The sequence below is a fragment of the Bos javanicus genome, chromosome 3 (genome assembly GCF_032452875.1).
Source record: "Bos javanicus breed banteng chromosome 3, ARS-OSU_banteng_1.0, whole genome shotgun sequence".
Classification (NCBI taxonomy): domain Eukaryota; kingdom Metazoa; phylum Chordata; class Mammalia; order Artiodactyla; family Bovidae; genus Bos; species Bos javanicus.
Window position 1 is genome coordinate 28,761,949 of NC_083870.1, and position 18,130 is coordinate 28,780,078.

Consider the following 18,130-nt stretch of genomic DNA (forward strand, 5'->3'; position numbering starts at 1 on the left):
CTTGCTGCTAAACTTCTGTTTAGTAAATTTAACAATATCTAAGTTATAATACGGAGAAGTCAATGGCACCCCACTCCAATACTCTTGCCTAGAAAATCCCATGGACAGAGGAGCCTGGTGGGCTGCAGTCCATGGGGTCGCTAAGAGTCGGGCACGACTGAGCGACTTCACTTTCACTCTTCACTTTCATGCACTGGAGAAGGAAATGGCAACCCACTCCAGTGTTCTTGCCTAGAGAATCCCAGGGACGGGGGACCCTCGTGGGCTGCCGTCTATGGGGTCGCACAGAGTCGGACTCGACTGAAGTGACTTAGCAGCAGTAGCAAGTTACAATAACTTTCTAACATTCTATAATTTTTATAACAGCACATATATAAAAGTTTTCTTCTTTATAACACACAAATCTGAAATAACAGATTTTAAAAATATATCTATTATTATTTTAACATGCAACTTGACCAAGAAATGTAAAAATAAAACCAAATCACACTTCCAAAAACTTAAGTACAAACCATAATTTGATTTCAGGGAAAATGTAGCTTTTGAGTCAAACAGGTTATTTTTAACATATACCAATCCTCTGCCACATTCCACAAGATTTTGAGGGGCTTATAAAACCATATACAGTATAAAAGTTTCCAATAGTTTAGGCATCAAGCTGAAGGTATGAAAACATTAACAGAATTTATTAAAAATATAAATAGAAGAGTAATATTTAAAATAATAAGATTCCTACACTTAAAATGCATCTCCAGTCTGGAACTCTCAGCTTGCACACGAAGTTCCTCAAAAGCTATTATCATTTTCTGAAATATATTTAAGTTTTAAGAATCATACTAAGGCTTTTTAAATAGCTTTCTTGAAGCAATGAAAATAATAAATTTGTATCAAGTGATCATTACATTTAAAACTATACAACATTGAATAATGAAAAGTCTGTAACTTTTAATAATTAAACAATTTACTAAAATGTACTAAGAGTGCCTGTTATGGTAGCTTCTCAGATGCTTAAAGGCACTGGAGACAGGTTATATAATACCAAAGAGTAGCAAAACAATTATTAGTACTCTAGTCATTTACTTAATAGCCCATATCAAAATCTGTAATTTTCAACTGATTTTTGCTTACAATCTACTAGAGTATAATCTCTGTGAGGTCTCTCCCCATAAGAGTTCAAATTATACTTCCTGTCAGCATGAGTTCATTCAACATTCAACAAATCCTGATTTGTAAAACTGGATGAATTCATTTATTCATTTAATAAATAGTTACTGTCAATTTTGTGCCAGGCACTGTTTTAGGCATTTAGGATATAAGACAAAGTCCTTATCCTTTCATCTCAGTATAAGAAAGAAGACATACCAACACAAATACACACATACACACACACATGCACACGTGTATATCAAATAAATATCATGCAGTTTCAAGTGCTCTTCAGGGAAGTTAAGACAAGGTGAGGAGAGAAGACGACTGAGTAGAAAGATATTTTAGGTGAAATAATAAGGAGGGTAATAAAAAAGCAGAATTAAGCATATACATTTGCACAAGATCTTGGATAGGAAAAGTTCTAGATAGAAAGAACAAATTCAGAGAAGCAAGATCAGAAAGAGTTTAGCAAGTCTGAGAAACAAAAAAGAAAGAATTACAGCAGAGAAGCAAACTGAAGAATGATAGGGGATGGGATTTTTTTAAAAAGTAAACAGGCACCAGACACAGATTAATAATACTTGCTATGTTTTTCAAATTAATGGTTATATGTCAAAATGTGCTAGTCTCTGACACAGAGTTAATATCTAATAAATTAAGTTAAATGGTGTCACTAACATGTAAATTAAAAAACCACTAAAAAACAAAACATTAATACTCATAGTATGGAATCTTGAGAATTTTACTAGATATAATCATATATCAAAAGGTAAATAATAATCCCTTTAGCAAGAACAATTGTTCATATTTTTGTAGCTATTACTCTAATTTGCTTAGAAATGCCTCTGTTTAAAATATTCAGATTTTCACTACCACTTACCTCTATGTTACTATTTAGGTCCATATAAACTTGCCTAGTTTCTTCTCGTTCATATTCATCTGTTATAAATATAAAATATTTCAAAATTAAATTTAAAACAACTATGATTCCAACAAGGTAACACTCAAATGTCTCAGGTAAGCATTAAAATATTTAAAAATCTGTGTTAGTAAAGGATATTGGTACATCTTTTGAGTCATTTAAAGTAGTATTAAAAATAATTTACATAAGGCATGGTCATACCTCATGACAACTACCTCAAAAGTTGGAGCTGTTCAGTTATCTCTAATTTCCTTTTATAGAATTATTATTACTCATTAATTTATTCAAATTTTATATTTATAGTTTTAGCATTTACAATAATTTGGGATTTAAGAACTATGTGTGAAGTATTTTTCCTTTGTATTTTTAAGATTCATGAGGTGACTTTTATTTTTTTTTTCTTAGAAGAAAACTTTGAGGTCCTCTACTTAACAGAGAAAAAGCTAAGTGAGTGTCCCAAGGATAAAAGACACTTTTCATTAGAGTGAGAAACCATATGCAGGACTCAGGCAGGTCCTTTCCATTGGACCACCACCCACTGGATAGCATTTCTTTTTTTTTTTTTTTTAAACTTTACAATATTGTATTGGTTTTGCCATACATCAACATGAATCCGCCACGGGTGTACACGTGTTCCCAATCCTGAACCCCCTCCCACCTCCCTCCCCATACCATCCCTCTGGGTCATCCCAGTACACCAGGCCCAAGCATCCTGTATCCTGCATGGAACCTGGACTGGTGATTCATTTCTTATATGATATTATACATGTTTCAATGCCATTCTCCCAAATCATCCGCCCTCCCTCTCCCACAGAGTCCAAAAGACTGTTCTGTACATCTGTGTCCATGAGGTGAATTTTAAATGAAACATAAATCTCACTCTTGTTTCTGCTCTATTTTTTGAAGAGACAGAAAGGAAAATAAATGTCAAGACAAGAATAAGCTAAGAATAAGTGTAGTCCCAAAGAGAAATCTCCTGTAAATCCTCTGCAATATTTTTAGGGTTTTTTTTTTTTTGTTTTTTTTTTTAACCTGAGCTACTAACTATACTCAAACTGAGTGTTGATATGTGGTACTACAGAGAATTAAGGCACAAGGCAGTAAAAGACAATGTGACTATCCCTTCATTATTCCACCCGTTTGGGCCAAGAATCACAAAAACCATGATAAACTGAAGGGACAGTATTAGTTCCAGATTCTAAGTAACAAGCTGCAAAACAAGAATGGCAGCAATGATAGACTCAAATGTCAATGAGGAGCCAAATCTCTCAAACATGGAACTAGAGACAGAACACATTGGTATTTCAACAGAAAGTTCATCCTTCTCACTCCATCCATTCACTGTTTCATATTTACTACCCAACACAGTTAGCAACAAATCTCAACTGTTTGTGCATCCTATTGACCATCATCATCAGTACTTCCAAAATACCCTCCAGTCATTCTTCCAATAGACAAGTACTGGAAAGATAATAAAACTACAAAAAATAAAATAAATTGGTATAGATGTACTTTATAGTTGTCAGGAGCAAGTTGCTACAGCGGGGCATAGAGAAGGGACTTTGGTAGTAAAATGTTCTAATGTACTGATATAATAATTGTAACCAATAAAACCTATTTCTTACTAGAGCATTCATTGTCTTAGATGAGAGATGATTGATGTCTGAGTTCCAGGGATTCTGGCAAGTACTTATGCAATCCATAACACCATGATAAACCTAGGCAAACCAAGAGTAGAGTGAGACTGAGAAAACAAGAATGGCTTAGCAATGATAAAGCACACAGGATCAAGGATGGTATCACATGCAACATGTAGACCAGTAACTGAATACCTATCGAAATGATCAAAGTCTCAAAGGACAGATGACTGAGAAGTCAATGTCCCTCTCTACCACATGGCACTATATGGGCACCCCCAAATTTATATACAACCCCAGGTAATGAAGAAAAATTCAAATTTACTAAGATAAATTTCTTCCATGTGAGCAGAATAAAGGCTTTAAGATTTTTTAACATTTTAAGATATAAAAATTTTGTGCATGCCTGAGTTTGTTGACTAAACTCACTAAGAATCATATATTCCACAAAAGTTATCAGAGTATCAGAAAAAGAGGCAGAAGGGACAGAAAGGAGATTCCCTACCAAAAGTAGACCCATGCAAGGTGAAAACATTAGAAACTGTTCAGTGACTGGCCATACAACTATAAATATCAAAAGAGGATTCAACCACTATACTATGTCCAAAGCCAGTTTAACATCTTGTTTATTCATTTAGTCTAGATAGTTCTTGCTTATTTCAATGATGTATATGGTTAGAAAATCTACACAAGGCCATGAAAAAATACTATCAAACAAAGAAAAGAGAACATGAAAGAGGTGAGAAAACAAATATTAAAACAATTATAGAAATGAAAAACAAGGGCCAACAAATAAATAACAAGTATGCCCAAACAGAAATCAGAATAAGTGGCCAAAGATATCATAAAACTTTTCTGGTCTAAAGAAAGACTATTACACATAGATTCAAATGACTGTCCTGACAAAACTGTAACTTTTAAGTGTTAGGTAGGAAGATAGGCATGAGCAATGAGGAAAGGAATCCAAGCTGATCTCTAAACCCATCCCAGACACACTCAGGAGAGCTCACAGATATGCTACAAAATAACCACAGAGACTTACTCCACTCCTGTACTTGTGTCCTAGGCACAGAGTGGATACAAACTACCCACAGGGGCTTCTTCAAGTAACCTTAGGCAGCTAGGAGCTCATTTAGGGTTCATAAATATTCTATACATATATACATCTGATTATAACAGACTGAATTATAGGAAGACATACACAACAGAGCCTGTTATATAAATTGCAACTGTCAATCAACCTTGAGTTTATGCCTATTTGCATTCCTTTTCTTGATTGACGGTGGGTAAAACCCCTATTTTGCACAGGGCACAACAAAAAGGAGGAGAGGAGAAGTATAAAAAGAGGGAAGCCAAAAGGGGTTGGGAGGACAATGACTCCTTTGGGGTCAGCCTGCTCCCACATCTTGAGAAAGTGAAACAAAGAGAAAGTTGCTCAGTCGTGTTCAACTCTTTGCGACCCCATGGACTATAAAGTTCAGGGAATTCTCCAGGCCAGAATACTGGAGTGGGTAGCCTTTCCCTTCTCCAGTAAATCTTTCCAACCCAGGGATCAAACCCAGGTCTCCCATATTTCAGGCAGATTCTTTACCAGCTGAGCCACAAAGCATGCCCAACAATACTAGAGTGGGCGGCCTATCCCTTCTTCAGTAGATCTTCCCAACCCAGGAATCGAACTGGGGTCTCCTGCATTGCAGGTGGATTCTTTACTAACTGAGCTAAAAGATATGTCTGCTTGAGTTGTAATTGAGTTGCAACTTGTCTGTTGTTTGAAACCTTTAGTCTGTCATTCCAAATTTTTGTTACTGATGAGAGAAGAACTGAGGGAGAGAGAGAAACTGACCTGACATAAGGACCAAAAAAATGCCTGAGTCCTGGCAAAGGGAAAAATATACACATAAATACATATATTATATATGAAATCTAAGTATAGGTAAATAGAACTGTGGTTATCCCCATTTCATAGATAACAAAAGTGTGACACAGAAAAATTATGTTATTTGCCAGGATCCCAAAATAATAAGTGGTGGTACATGATTAAAATAGAGATATGCCTAATGAAATTATAGTAGGGATAAATGCAAAGAATGCTATTTGGATCCAGAAGTCTAAATGCATGTGTAAATAATGAAGTAAAAAAAAAGTTAAAGATTTTAATTAATAATGAAATCACTAAGCCTTTAATACAATGTAACTAGCAAATAAGCTGACTTTAAAGTTCATTAATGACACCTACAATTAGACAAGAAATAGGCCTTTACACAGGTCAAATTACAAATTAGATTACCTCATACAGGTCTGTACTCCTAAATATTCAAACAGACAAACCAAAATTACAAAAGCACAAAGAATCTTGAAAATGTAGGTTACAGAAGATAATATTCAAAAAGGACAAGTAACTATCTTTAAAAATCTAAAGAGATAAAAATGCGCTTTAGACTTTTTCTATATGCCTTAAGGAGAAGAATTACATTAAGAATAGAGAAGCTACAGAGATTTCAGTATAAGAAATTTCAACTCCCTGTTTAAAGTTCTTAATTTCAACTAACCCTGGCAGTCCAGTGGTTAGGACTCCACACTATCACTGCAAGGGGTCTGGGTTCAATCCCTGGTGGAGAACTAAGATCCCACAAGCTACATGACGTAGCCAAAAACCAACAACAAAACACACACAGATTTCAACATGAAAATAAGAGTTGTCATTAAATGACTCTGTTTTCTGGTAACAACAAAGTAATTCAGACCAACCTTCCTCCCAAAGACATTTAAAAAGCTGGAGGAATTTTTTGAGTTATTAAAAGAAACAATGACCTAAAAAGATAATAATGAATCATGAGACCAAGAATAGTTGAGAATTATAACTCAGAAAATCTAAACCAATTTCCAGTATCAGTCAGGATGGAATAAGCCCACTATAGCCTTTCTCTACCATTGATTACAACAAAAACTCAGAATGAAATCTATAAAGCAACTACTTAAAGAATCTGAAAACTAAGCAAAAGCAGGTAGATTGGGAAGAAAAGTAAAAAGCTAAAGAAGTGACTCATGTGAAGGCAAGTTCCCTGTTTGTTTAGTTTTTTCCTACCTTCTCTTCTAGAATTACTAAAAATGTAAGGGCCCAGCAGAAATCTAACAAGAAGCATGAGCAGCAAAAGGAAATTCTATTTTTTTTTCTCTCTTCCAGCCCTGTCTCAAGGGTGGCCCCGGAAGTGGAGCTACAGCAGCCACGGCAGAAAGGACATACAAAACCCCAGGAGAAACTCCATGATTCTGGCCAAGGGACAAAAGGACAGGACCTCTTTAAGGCTGAGGGTGAGGAGGGTAATGCTAGAGAGAGCTGGAGAAGAGGACTGCTAATTATTTATATGACTAGGTACAAGTCCCATAGGGAAAAGGGAGGATGTGCATACCCAAGATAGACCCAAGGCAAATACAGCAGAGGCTCTGAAATCACTATCCAAGTCCCAGAACTAATCTAATCTTGAGTGGAGCATATATGAAACAGACCCAAAGTAACATAGCAAAAGCTTTGAAAACTGAACTGGTAATGGAATCCCAACACACAAAAGGTAAGATAGAACTTATGATCTGAACCTGAATTGCCTATCTGCTAAAATATAAACCAAAAAAAGGTAAGAAATACAGGAAGTAACAGCACAGTGACCTCATTGTTATGACTTGAAAAGATTAAACAGGCTCTCGACTAAGGGATTTTGCATTTACTATTTCTTCTGCCTGAAATAATTCATTCCCAAAACAGCTTCATGGTACAACCCCTCAATTATTCAGGTCTCTAATCAAATAGCACTTAATCAGAAAAAAACTTCCCCAAATACTCTATCCCAAAATATTCTCTTTTTAAACAGTTATCAGCACCTAACATACATTATATTTACTCATTTATGGTATGTGTCCCCTTACTAGAGTACATATCCATAACAGCAGAAAATTTGTATCTTTACTATTGTTTTCCCTCAGCATCTAGAACATTTCATGGTGCATAGTAGGTACTTTTTTAAATGTTGAATGAATAAAAAACAGAAAATCACAACAGAAAAATAAAGGCTTAAAGCAAGAATACATATGGAGTTCACACTAAATATAAGGCAAGTATTAAGACTTGTTTAGGGCAAGAATGTACAATGGAGAAAAAACAATCTCTTCAATAAGTGGCACTGGGAAAACGAGACAGCTACAAATGTATACAAATGAAATTAGAAAACTGTAATACACAAAAAAAACTCAAAACGAATAAAACAACTAAATATAATGCCATATACTATAAAACTCTCAAAAGAAAACATAGGCAGGACACTCTATGACATAACTTGCAGCAAGATCTTTTTCGACCCACCTCCTAGAGTAATGAAAATAACTGGGACCTAATTATACTTAAAAGGTTTTGCACAGCAAAGAAAACCATAAACGAAACAAAAAGATAACCCTCAGAATGGAAGAAAATATTTGCAAACAAGCAACCAACAAAGGATTAATCTCCAAAACATAGAAACAGCTCATGTAGCTCAATATCAAAAAAGCCTTGAAAGAGGACCAGGGACTTCCCCAGCAGTCCAGTGGTTAGAACTCTATACTTTCACTGCCAAGGGCACAGGTTCAATCCTTATTTGGGGAACTAAGATCCCACAAGCCATACAGCATGGCCATAAATAATCAGATAAACTGAAATATTGGGGAAAAAAAGATACACTCTTTAGTTCATATAAGAAAGCACCTAAAAAATGTTTAAAAAGTTATAACCTCTCCCACCAACTGATCTCTGACTTAGCTTAAAACTAAACAGAAGAAAGAACTAACAGCCTTGTCTCTCTAGCCCAGGTTACTTCCTACAAGGCAATCAATATAGAATCTCTCTACCCACATCCATATACTTTTCACCACTTTTTATATCTAGGCAGAAAAGTTAATCTTGAAAGTTGAATAAACAGGGTATAGTGGAACTGCTGATAGTGGAGCAGTACATTCTAGAAAGTATATATAGTTACAAAAGCTAAGTACTATAGGCAGGGATCAAGGATAAAAAACTAGCAATACTGGAAATAACATTAACGGCTAATATATATTGAGTACTTTGCACTGTTCTAAGCATTTTATATTTATTACCGAATTTAATTCTCTAAACAACACTAAGAGGTACTTTAATAAACAGAAGGGCAGAGAGGTTACATAAATTATTCAAGATCAGGCAGATAAAAACTGAAAGTTTGAATTTGAACACAGGGATATCTAACTCTTCAGTCCAAGCTCTTAAGCAATAAGCTGTGTGATATCAATTAAAATTTGAAAAATAGAAGCTATCCTGGAAAAGCAGGTACACAGTATTTCCCAATAGATTCTTGGCAGAAACAAACAAATAACAAAGTAGAGCTGGTGTCAGATTAATGACAAAGACAAACACTATTATTTTTAAAAATCAGACAATGTTTTTCATCAAAACAAAAAAATTCCTACTTTACGATTAACATCAAAATACACACAAAATAAATACATGCACTTTCACATATATACCATAACCTTAATAGAATGTTTTAAAATAATGTTTCTTTAGGATGTGAGGGCGATATGGTTGTGACATCTGTCACCCCACTGATCGCCAGGGTTGATTTGGCTGATCTGGCTGGCTAGGCAGGTGTCCCCTTCCTCCCTCACCGCTCCATATGCATCCCTCCCGAACCTGCATGCTCGGTAGAAGAGGATGACCATCCCCGATAGAGGAGGACCGGTCTTCGGTCAAGGGTATACGAGTAGCTGCGCTCCCCTGCTAGAACCTCTAAAATAATGTTTCTTTAGAAGAAATTTGAGAATTCTATTTATAAATACTACATTGCTATTCTTAAGTACTATGCTTTCATCATAGCCCTCCATCAGTATTTTCTATTATGAATATGACTATATATAATTTTTGATTCAACTTTCTGGTTGTTCTAGACAGAAGAGGTTAGTCTCAAGATCACACTTTAACTAAAATGAGAATTAACCATAAATGTCAAGTATCAATATACACCTTTTGAAATATATAATATTATCTTTCAAAAACCTTTGTGCTTTATGAAGCTCAAAGAATTAAGAATCTTGTTATTATATAAAGAAATGGTTATGAGACATTAATTCTAGTTATTAAAGAAATGGTATAAGACGCATATAACATGTTCAAATAAAAACTGGTTTCAAAAAATTAAAAGATAATCTGTTTCCCTCTCCACCTCCCATCATTAAAGTAATAACAACAAATTGATAAAATCATATAAAATAAGAAAAGATATTTACATTTCTTTGTCTTTTCTGCAGATCTGGCACAAGTTTCTTTGAGTAGATTACATAAATGCCTTGTAGCATTATTCCTGGAACAAAGGAAAGAATTTGCATAAATGTAATCTGATCTCAAAGCAAAATCATATCTAAAAGTTATTGAACATTATAATTTTAAAGAAATTCTTAAGACATTATAATACTTTATATATATTATGAATCACTCATAAGTGACTATATGAAGGAAAATGAGTTGACTGTACTATTAGCAAAGATGATTTAATAACTGCCTTCTTTGAAAGTAAAAGCCTCCTTAACAAGTTTCTACCCAAGTAGCTTTCAATAATCTCTTAGTAAACAGTTCCAGATTCACCTAAGAAATAAAATGAGAAGACAGGATTGGGATCTTCATTTACTAATTATTCCAGAAATATTCCAGCTATCAAAACATAAAATGAGTAATTTCCTAAATTTAATTATGTGAATAAAACCTCTGATCATCTCACAGATGCAGAGAAAGCATTTGAGAAAATTCAAAACTCATTTATGATAAAAATTCTTAACAGAGTGGGTATACAGAGAACCTATATCAACATAATAAAAGCCATATATAACAAGCCCACAGCTAACATCATATCCAGCTCTGAAAAGCTGAAAGTTTGTCCTCTAAGATCAGAAACAGGACAGGATGCTCATTTTCACCACCACAGCAAAAGACAAGAAAAAGAAATAAAGCACTCAAATCACAAAGAACAAAGTAAAACTGTCACTATTTGCAGATGACTTTATTATATATAGAAAACCCTCAGACTCTGACAAAAAACTGTTAGAAAAATTTAAACAAATTCAGTAAAGTTACAGTATCTCAAAGTTCTATTACAGGCCAGGAATATGATTTTTAAACACCCAAACTCTCTTTCAAACTCAAGAAAAAATACAAAAATAAAAAAAGAATACACTAAAATCTACATTCCTTTCAGAAAGTCATGATCAAGTGAATAATTGGTTGATCTGAGTGACTTTCTATTAATATTAAATTTGTTATCCAATAATCCAGTCACTCTATTATTCTAAGTATTACTTTGTTTCTTATCTACATTCTGACAAAGCTCTTAACTAAATGTTAGGTGCTCTCAAATGACAATTGACAATTTGAGACCAAAACTGACACTCAACTGAATCAAGTGCTTAAAACAGAAAGATACCGCACCAAAATATAGTCACTCCCTCCCACCATAAATTCTATATTATACTATATCATAATACACTGTTCCACACTACAGTGTATGCTATATATATAAACTAAGCAGTTACAGTATTCACAAAAAAAGTCAACTGTTTGGAGATAGTTAATGGAGATAGCAGCGATTTAAGAAAGCTCACAAGTTACCAAATACTGGTATTAGGGCTACGGAAGACTTCAGATCTGCCTTATACTGTAGAAGGCCTTCCCAGGTGGTGCCCTCCAGTGGTAAAGAATCTGCCTGCCAATGCAGAAGACACAGGAGACTCAGGTTTGATCCCTGGGTCAGGAAGATGCCCTGGAAGAGGAGGGCAACCCACTCCAGTAGTCTTGCCTGGAAAATCCCATAATAGGATGGGAGCCTGGTGGGTTACAGTCCATGAGATTACAGAGAGTCAGACACAACTGAGCATGCACACATGTATACTATAGAAACTCAATCACATATCCATATAAAAGTGACAAGTACCAAACATATAGTAGGCACACAATTTTAGAAATTTCCTCTTCTTTCTCCCTTCCCCCTAATATCCAAACCATATTTAGCCAGAAAAAAAATTAAGGTAAACATCTAGATTTTTCTGGAAAATCATAGGTTGTTTTTGAATTAAGCTAAAACAATATGCTGTAATAATATTTTTCACTTATTAGCAACTTTACTGACAAGGTGAGAAGCCTTCTAGAACCATATTTAGCATAATGTTTAACTTAAAGCAAATAGAAATAGATTTATCACTGTATGTGGATTCACATTATATTCTAACCATTCAACATTTATTTATTTGGCAGATAAATTAAACAATTACATTTTTCTATTAAATTCTGCATGATACCATCTGAAGTGAAAGAAGCAGAAAATAAAGTTTATCTATTGCCTAGAACAAAGAAAAGGCAAAGTCAAAGATGATACTAAAGTTTCAAGCCAAAGTTAATGGAAGAATGATTGCACCACTGGCAAAAACAGGAATTTGACAGTTAGAATCAGGTTGGAACCAAGTTGAGCCCTATTCTGCAAGAGCTTCATCTAAAACAATAATCAAACAGAAAGGTATACAATACACATAGGCAGTTATAAATACAGGATCATCAGGCACCCTTTTCAACACCAAATAATGGCTTCCTCTGTCATTTTAAAAAGTGAGAAATTTTTTTTAATGTGAGAAGTTATTAGTCAGTGACCAGTTTGCCAAATGAAAGAATGTAAAATATGTATGTTTTCCTTTTCTCCACAGCATCCAGACATAATTCTATATATCAATTAATATAGAAAGAGGTCACTAAATTTTTGGAAATTATTTTAATAATTAGCTTGAAATAAAAATAAATTTGTAAAGAATAAATTCATTAAATTATTACTTACTCTTTTACTAAATCTTTATTTTCTTGAATTCCTTCTTCTAATTTCAAACTTACTTTTTCATTTTCAAACTAATTTACAAGACAGAAGAACAGTTCATCACGTTTTAGTTAGCAAAATAAACAACTATAATCATTAAGCAGCATTTCTTTGTTAACTTGCTATGATGGTCTATAAAAATTATTTTTTAGAACATAAAAAAGAACTTTTTGTCACACTTCTGGATTACATATAAGAATATGGGTCTTACTTTCATCAATCTAAAATTAGGTTTCCTGAATCATCTCCAAAATGTATCCAATATTTTTATGTAAGATTATCTTCCCTAAACATTTTGAGAAGGTGCTTTATCTTTGTCCTAACCCAGTGTTACATTTTCTCAAAATTTTTCTTTCACCATGCCACAATATTGAAGCTAAACAGCTTCAAATTCAAAGTTTTATCTGCTTTTTTATATATTAGAAAATGCCATTTTCTAATATATAAAAAAACACATTTATATCAAACAAAACATCATCAGGAATATAAACTAGTAAAAATTAAAACTCTATAATTAGAATCATTAACTCAATCTTTATCTAAAATAAGTTACTGTTTCCCTAGACATTTCCCTAGACATAAATTTCCCTAGAAATTTAATTAAGCTTTGTGCAACCTCTCCTGTGTGTTCATCCTAAAACTGAAATGCAAATAATATTAATGAAACTTCAAAAAAGCACCATTCTTAAAATCCACATGATAGAAACAAGACAAACCTAAGTTAACTATGAAATAACACTTTGGTTTAAACAGCATTATAAGATTTACTATACCATATTTTCAATTCCAAGTCTCATTATACCTGTAGTTCTTGAATGGCCTTCCGCTGTGCTTCAATTATTTTTCTATTTTCTTGCAACTTGTTTTCTTTATGCTTCAGTTCAGATTCTACATTCACTTTCCACTTCTTGATCTTTTCAGCCTCCTTATACAGTTTTGAATATAGTCTGCTCATTGGCTCTGAATTCTATTATAAAATAAGTTTTCAAAGACTGTTAATTGTTCAAAGTTTAGTATAACCAAACTACAGCTGCTTACTGAAAACATCCATGAGTATCTTAGTACTTGAGACCAAATCTCTCCTCAGTTTTTGCCCTAATATCATACTGAAAGCTATGTTAACTTTTTTTTAACTACTAAGGCAATACTAGCTACTTCACTTTATAACTTGGTCATGTGACTAAGGTTACTGATCACTTGACAAAGTTATTCATTGCTGAATAAAATCAAATTACTTCAAAATGTACATTAAGTCAGAAGTTAGAAATCCTTAAGTCAATTAGAGAATCTGGCTGGTTAAAAGCTAAAATAAATCACTCTACAAATCTATAAATTTTACCAAAGGTCTTGCAACATTTTGGTTACACAGTTTAAGAATTAACCGAAGGATATGAAGTTTACAATACAATGACATGAAAAATAATACTGAACACAAGTTTTTTCATTTAGCCTGAGATTTTGTTTGGATTTCCTGCATCAACAATTTACATATTATAAGATAAATATCAGAAGTTGTTTTTTTCTAATCATTCTTTGATAGTTCTGTTATCAAAATTTAGGAATTCCATATTTATAAATTTGTAATACCATAATCCCAGCAACAAACCTATAGCATTTTATCAGGCCATGAAATGTCTGTTTTAAAGACATCTATGTGCCATAAGAATTATTTTTGTAACTAAAATCAAAAGTAGAGTATATCCTACAAATTCTTTAGATAGTAAGCCTAACAATCATACCTGCTAATTCAAGAATTTTTTGTAAAATACTGGCTTAAGTCTCAGCCTTCTCACATATTGTATCCATCTCTCCTTTTTCTTTTTTTTTGAGAAGGGTACTTCATTACTTATTTTGTGATACTTCCTATTTTTTAATTGAAGGATAATTGCTTTATAGAATTGTTATTTTCTACCAATTCAAAATAATCCGCCATAGGTATAGGTTATGTCCCCTCCCTCTGGAACGTCCCTCCCATCTCCCTCTCCATCCCACCCCTCTAGGTTGTTACAGAGTCCCTGTCTGAGTTCCCTAAGTCATATAGCAAATTCCTACTGGCTATCTATTTTACATACGGTAATATAAGTTTCCATGTTACTCTCTCCATACATCTCACCCTCTCCTTCCTCCAACCTTCGCATGTTTGTAAGTCTATCCTCTGTCTGTTTCTCCATTACTGCCCTGCAAATAAATTCATCAGTACCATCGTTCTAGATTCCATATATATGCATTAGTATACAGTATTTATCTTTCTTTTTCTGACTTACTTCACTCTGTATAGTGGAAAGTGAAGTCGCTCAGTCGTGTCCAACTCTTTGCGACCCCATGGACTGTAGCCTATCAGGCTCCTCCATCCATGGGATTTTCCAGGCAAGAGTTCTGGAGTGGATTGCCATTTCCTTCTCCAGGGATGTTCCTAACCCAGAAATCGAACCCGGGTCTCCCGCATTGCAGGCAGAAGCTTTACCGTCCCTTATTTTCTATTCTTGATTTTTATGATTTAAAGTTAAATTACCTCTTAAGAATAGATGCTTTTATAATCCAGGAAAAAACAGAGGCCTACTGTTCAGCAAATTTAAAAGAAGGGGATAAAAGGTTTAAAATATGTAACTTAAAACAATAACTAAATATTAACTCTTTGGAAGCCTCAAAAGAAAGATAAACACAAGTAATAATAATTATAAGAAATTATATTATAATTATAAGAAATTAAATATGAATAGGAAATTTTCTGACCTCAAAATCAGAGTCTTTTAGTCCCTCCTGGTAATGACAACTGTCAGAATTATCAGTCTAAAAAAATGAATAAATTTTTCCTGTGAGAATATATTTCTGATGTTTCCAAATAGTAGCAATTAAATACTGAAGACTAGTAATCCAACAACTAAAGAATTTTTTCTCTTTTTCAAGTAAGCAATTCAATACCTAAACAGGTTATATCCATATACACTATACGTAACTGACCTGTTCAAGCATGGGCAAAAAGTTAACTTTTTGTAAAGCAGGATCTGCAAGATAAAAGACAACTAGAATTAAATGCCAACATCTTATTTTTTATACTAAGTATTATATCCAGCTTTAATGTCAAGGCTAATGTTAATCAATATAATACTTATATTTGATATCTAGCAAAGTATATTTTAAAAATGCTTCTACACAGGTAATACGTTGCTTTTCTAATCTCCTACCTGAATCAATGTTTTCCCCATTTTTGGAGACATTGTTAATTGCAAATGGAAAACCAAAATCATCTTCAACACATTTGTTGAAACCCTAGAAACACAAAGAAGTTCTTAAACACACTGTCCCATATCACTCTAATAACTAGCAGTGTAAATAATATGTAATTGCATATACATCTCCTTAAAGAAGTGACTATAATTGTAAATTCTTTAATGTTAATGTCCATGGGATTTTCCAGGCAAGAATACTGGAGTGGGTTTCCATTTCCTTCTCCAGGGGATCTTCCCCACCCAGGGATCCAACCCGGGTCTCCCACATTACAGGCAGAGGCTTTACCCTCTAAGCCACCAGGGAAGCCCCCTCTTTAACCTATACATTGTGTCAAAACTATCAAATGACCTTGGTATGTAAACAGAGCAAAATTTTTTAATTTTCACTTATAAGAGAAAGCTAACTAAAATTACATTACACATGTTTTATAAGTACTCAGGAATAATATAAGTAAATTTAATTAGTAGCCTGGAATATTAGTTTTCTTCAATTTTATTAATATCTTTCCCCTGGTAGAATTGAGAATTTTCTACACTGAATAACATTTTAGCATTATATTCTTGGCTATAAAGACATAAGAATTTTTCTACAGCATAGAAAATTTAAATATTCATTGCTTCATCCCATCTCCAACATACAGTTCCACTTGAGAAATTTAATTACTAAACAAACAAAAAAAACCTCTATTTTGCCTGAGAAACTTGATATAATTCCTCCTTTCCAAAAAGAATCTACATGTACAAATTTCCCTTTTTATCCTGTCAACCAGGAAGCTCAGAATCAAATTTTAACTTCAGTCACACTAATTTTTACCACTATATCCATATATTTGTCTAAATTTTCTTAATTTTCCTTGATTCTAACATTCTTCTAATTTATATCCTATTGTATATAAATTGCTTTAAATCATTTTAAGAAAGCAAGAAGGGAGGATTAAAATAAGCAGGTCCTATTATGCATGCAGAATTCTAAAGCACCACTGATTACTTCTTTAAATGAATGATGCCTAAACATATTAAGTATGCTCATTATTAATTCAAAGCAATGCTAGTCAATATACTTGAGAATAGCAAGATTAACTGAGAATAACAATATTAAATGAGACGATATTTACACACAAAAAAATTATAAAACATCACCAGTAGGAAAGTTCACTTTGCTTCCTTTACCTAAAGAATAGTCAAATCAAAATTCATATGCAAATTTACCTTGAAGAAATTAGAATCTCCTCCCGAAGTCTGAGGTTTCACTGCAGACACTTGACTGCTACTTAATCTTGGTGGCACAAACAATTTAAAGGGCTTTTGTTTTTCCATTTTCTCTCTTCCAGTCGCGTAATTATCTACTGCTCAAGGAGGGGAAAGTGTTTCGCACTGTTTTATTAATACCCTGCTTGTTCTGTAATAAATGGGTATATAAGGGAATAGGCGAAACTTCTGCTACCATGTAAGTCTGCTACAGCGTCCCTTACTACCGGGGCGGGGGCGGGGAACATCCCCTAAGTCCCCACCATTCCCCTACCACCAATGGCCGTGCTGGTGCCGTACATAATCGAGAAACTCAAACTAGCATCATCACCAGGACAGCCTGAAAAGAAGCCCGTTACCTCTACCAGCACTGTTAAATTGCATCACCTCGCCGGGACGAACTAGCTTAGGTGCTTAGACGACTACAGAGGCGTTGGAGGCTGCCCTGCGTGAGGGAGCGGCAGTATCAAAATGTCGCCCACCTCTAGGTTTCCTCCTCAGGAAAGGAACTCGGCACGCCTGACCCTACCTTTAAAAAAAATTAGCGGGAAATCGCGGGCTCAGTGCCCACGCGAACCACCACCTGCTGTCTTACTAGGGCAGCAGAAAGAACCAACAAGAACTTCTGCCTGCGAACCTCGGAAAAGGCGGGAAACAGCTCCACCGCAGCGGCCACGAGGGAGGGGCAGGGCGAACCGCGATTTAACCGCGAAATAACGGTCAGCAGCGTCTGCCCGCCAAGCGCGAAGACCTACATCTCGCGAGATTTCCCTTTACGTCAGTAACAATTCTTAACTGGATTCTTAGAATTTGACATTCTTTAAGCTTCTGCTATTGTTAAAGAAAGTGAAGAAAACTATTGAGCGACTAACACTTACTTACACTATAATACATTGGAACTGAGAGTGAAAAATCTATTTCTGTCCTCCAAGACCTCACAGTCACAGGAAGAAAACAAGTACAAACAGATAATTATAGCCCCTGTAATCACCTAATGGTTGTAAGGGGTCATTGAGACACTTCGAAAAGGAAAATGGC

General features: G+C 34.3%; 1 protein-coding gene across 7 annotated transcripts in view; it reads right to left on the reverse strand.

Moving 5' to 3' along the window:
• SYCP1 (synaptonemal complex protein 1) overlaps positions 1–17,841 on the reverse strand; it is a 145,736-nt gene extending 127,895 nt beyond the window's left edge. The window contains exons 1-10 of one of the 7 annotated variants that reach the window (XM_061410316.1): positions 17,622–17,839; positions 17,054–17,190; positions 15,800–15,884; positions 15,576–15,619; positions 15,348–15,404; positions 13,417–13,581; positions 12,579–12,646; positions 9,994–10,067; positions 2,030–2,088; positions 737–806 (exon numbers count right to left, since the gene is read on the reverse strand). In XM_061410316.1, coding sequence (XP_061266300.1) covers positions 737–806; positions 2,030–2,088; positions 9,994–10,067; positions 12,579–12,646; positions 13,417–13,581; positions 15,348–15,404; positions 15,576–15,619; positions 15,800–15,884; positions 17,054–17,161 — 730 coding nt within the window. In that variant the 5' untranslated portion in view covers positions 17,162–17,190; positions 17,622–17,839. Of the gene's footprint in view, positions 1–736; positions 807–2,029; positions 2,089–9,993; positions 10,068–12,578; positions 12,647–13,416; positions 13,582–15,347; positions 15,405–15,575; positions 15,620–15,799; positions 15,885–17,053 lie in introns of all 7 variants that reach the window. The other 6 variants (XM_061410324.1, XM_061410348.1, XM_061410344.1 and 3 more) reach the window with 6 other exon arrangements.
• Between the last annotated feature and the right edge of the window lie 289 nt (positions 17,842–18,130).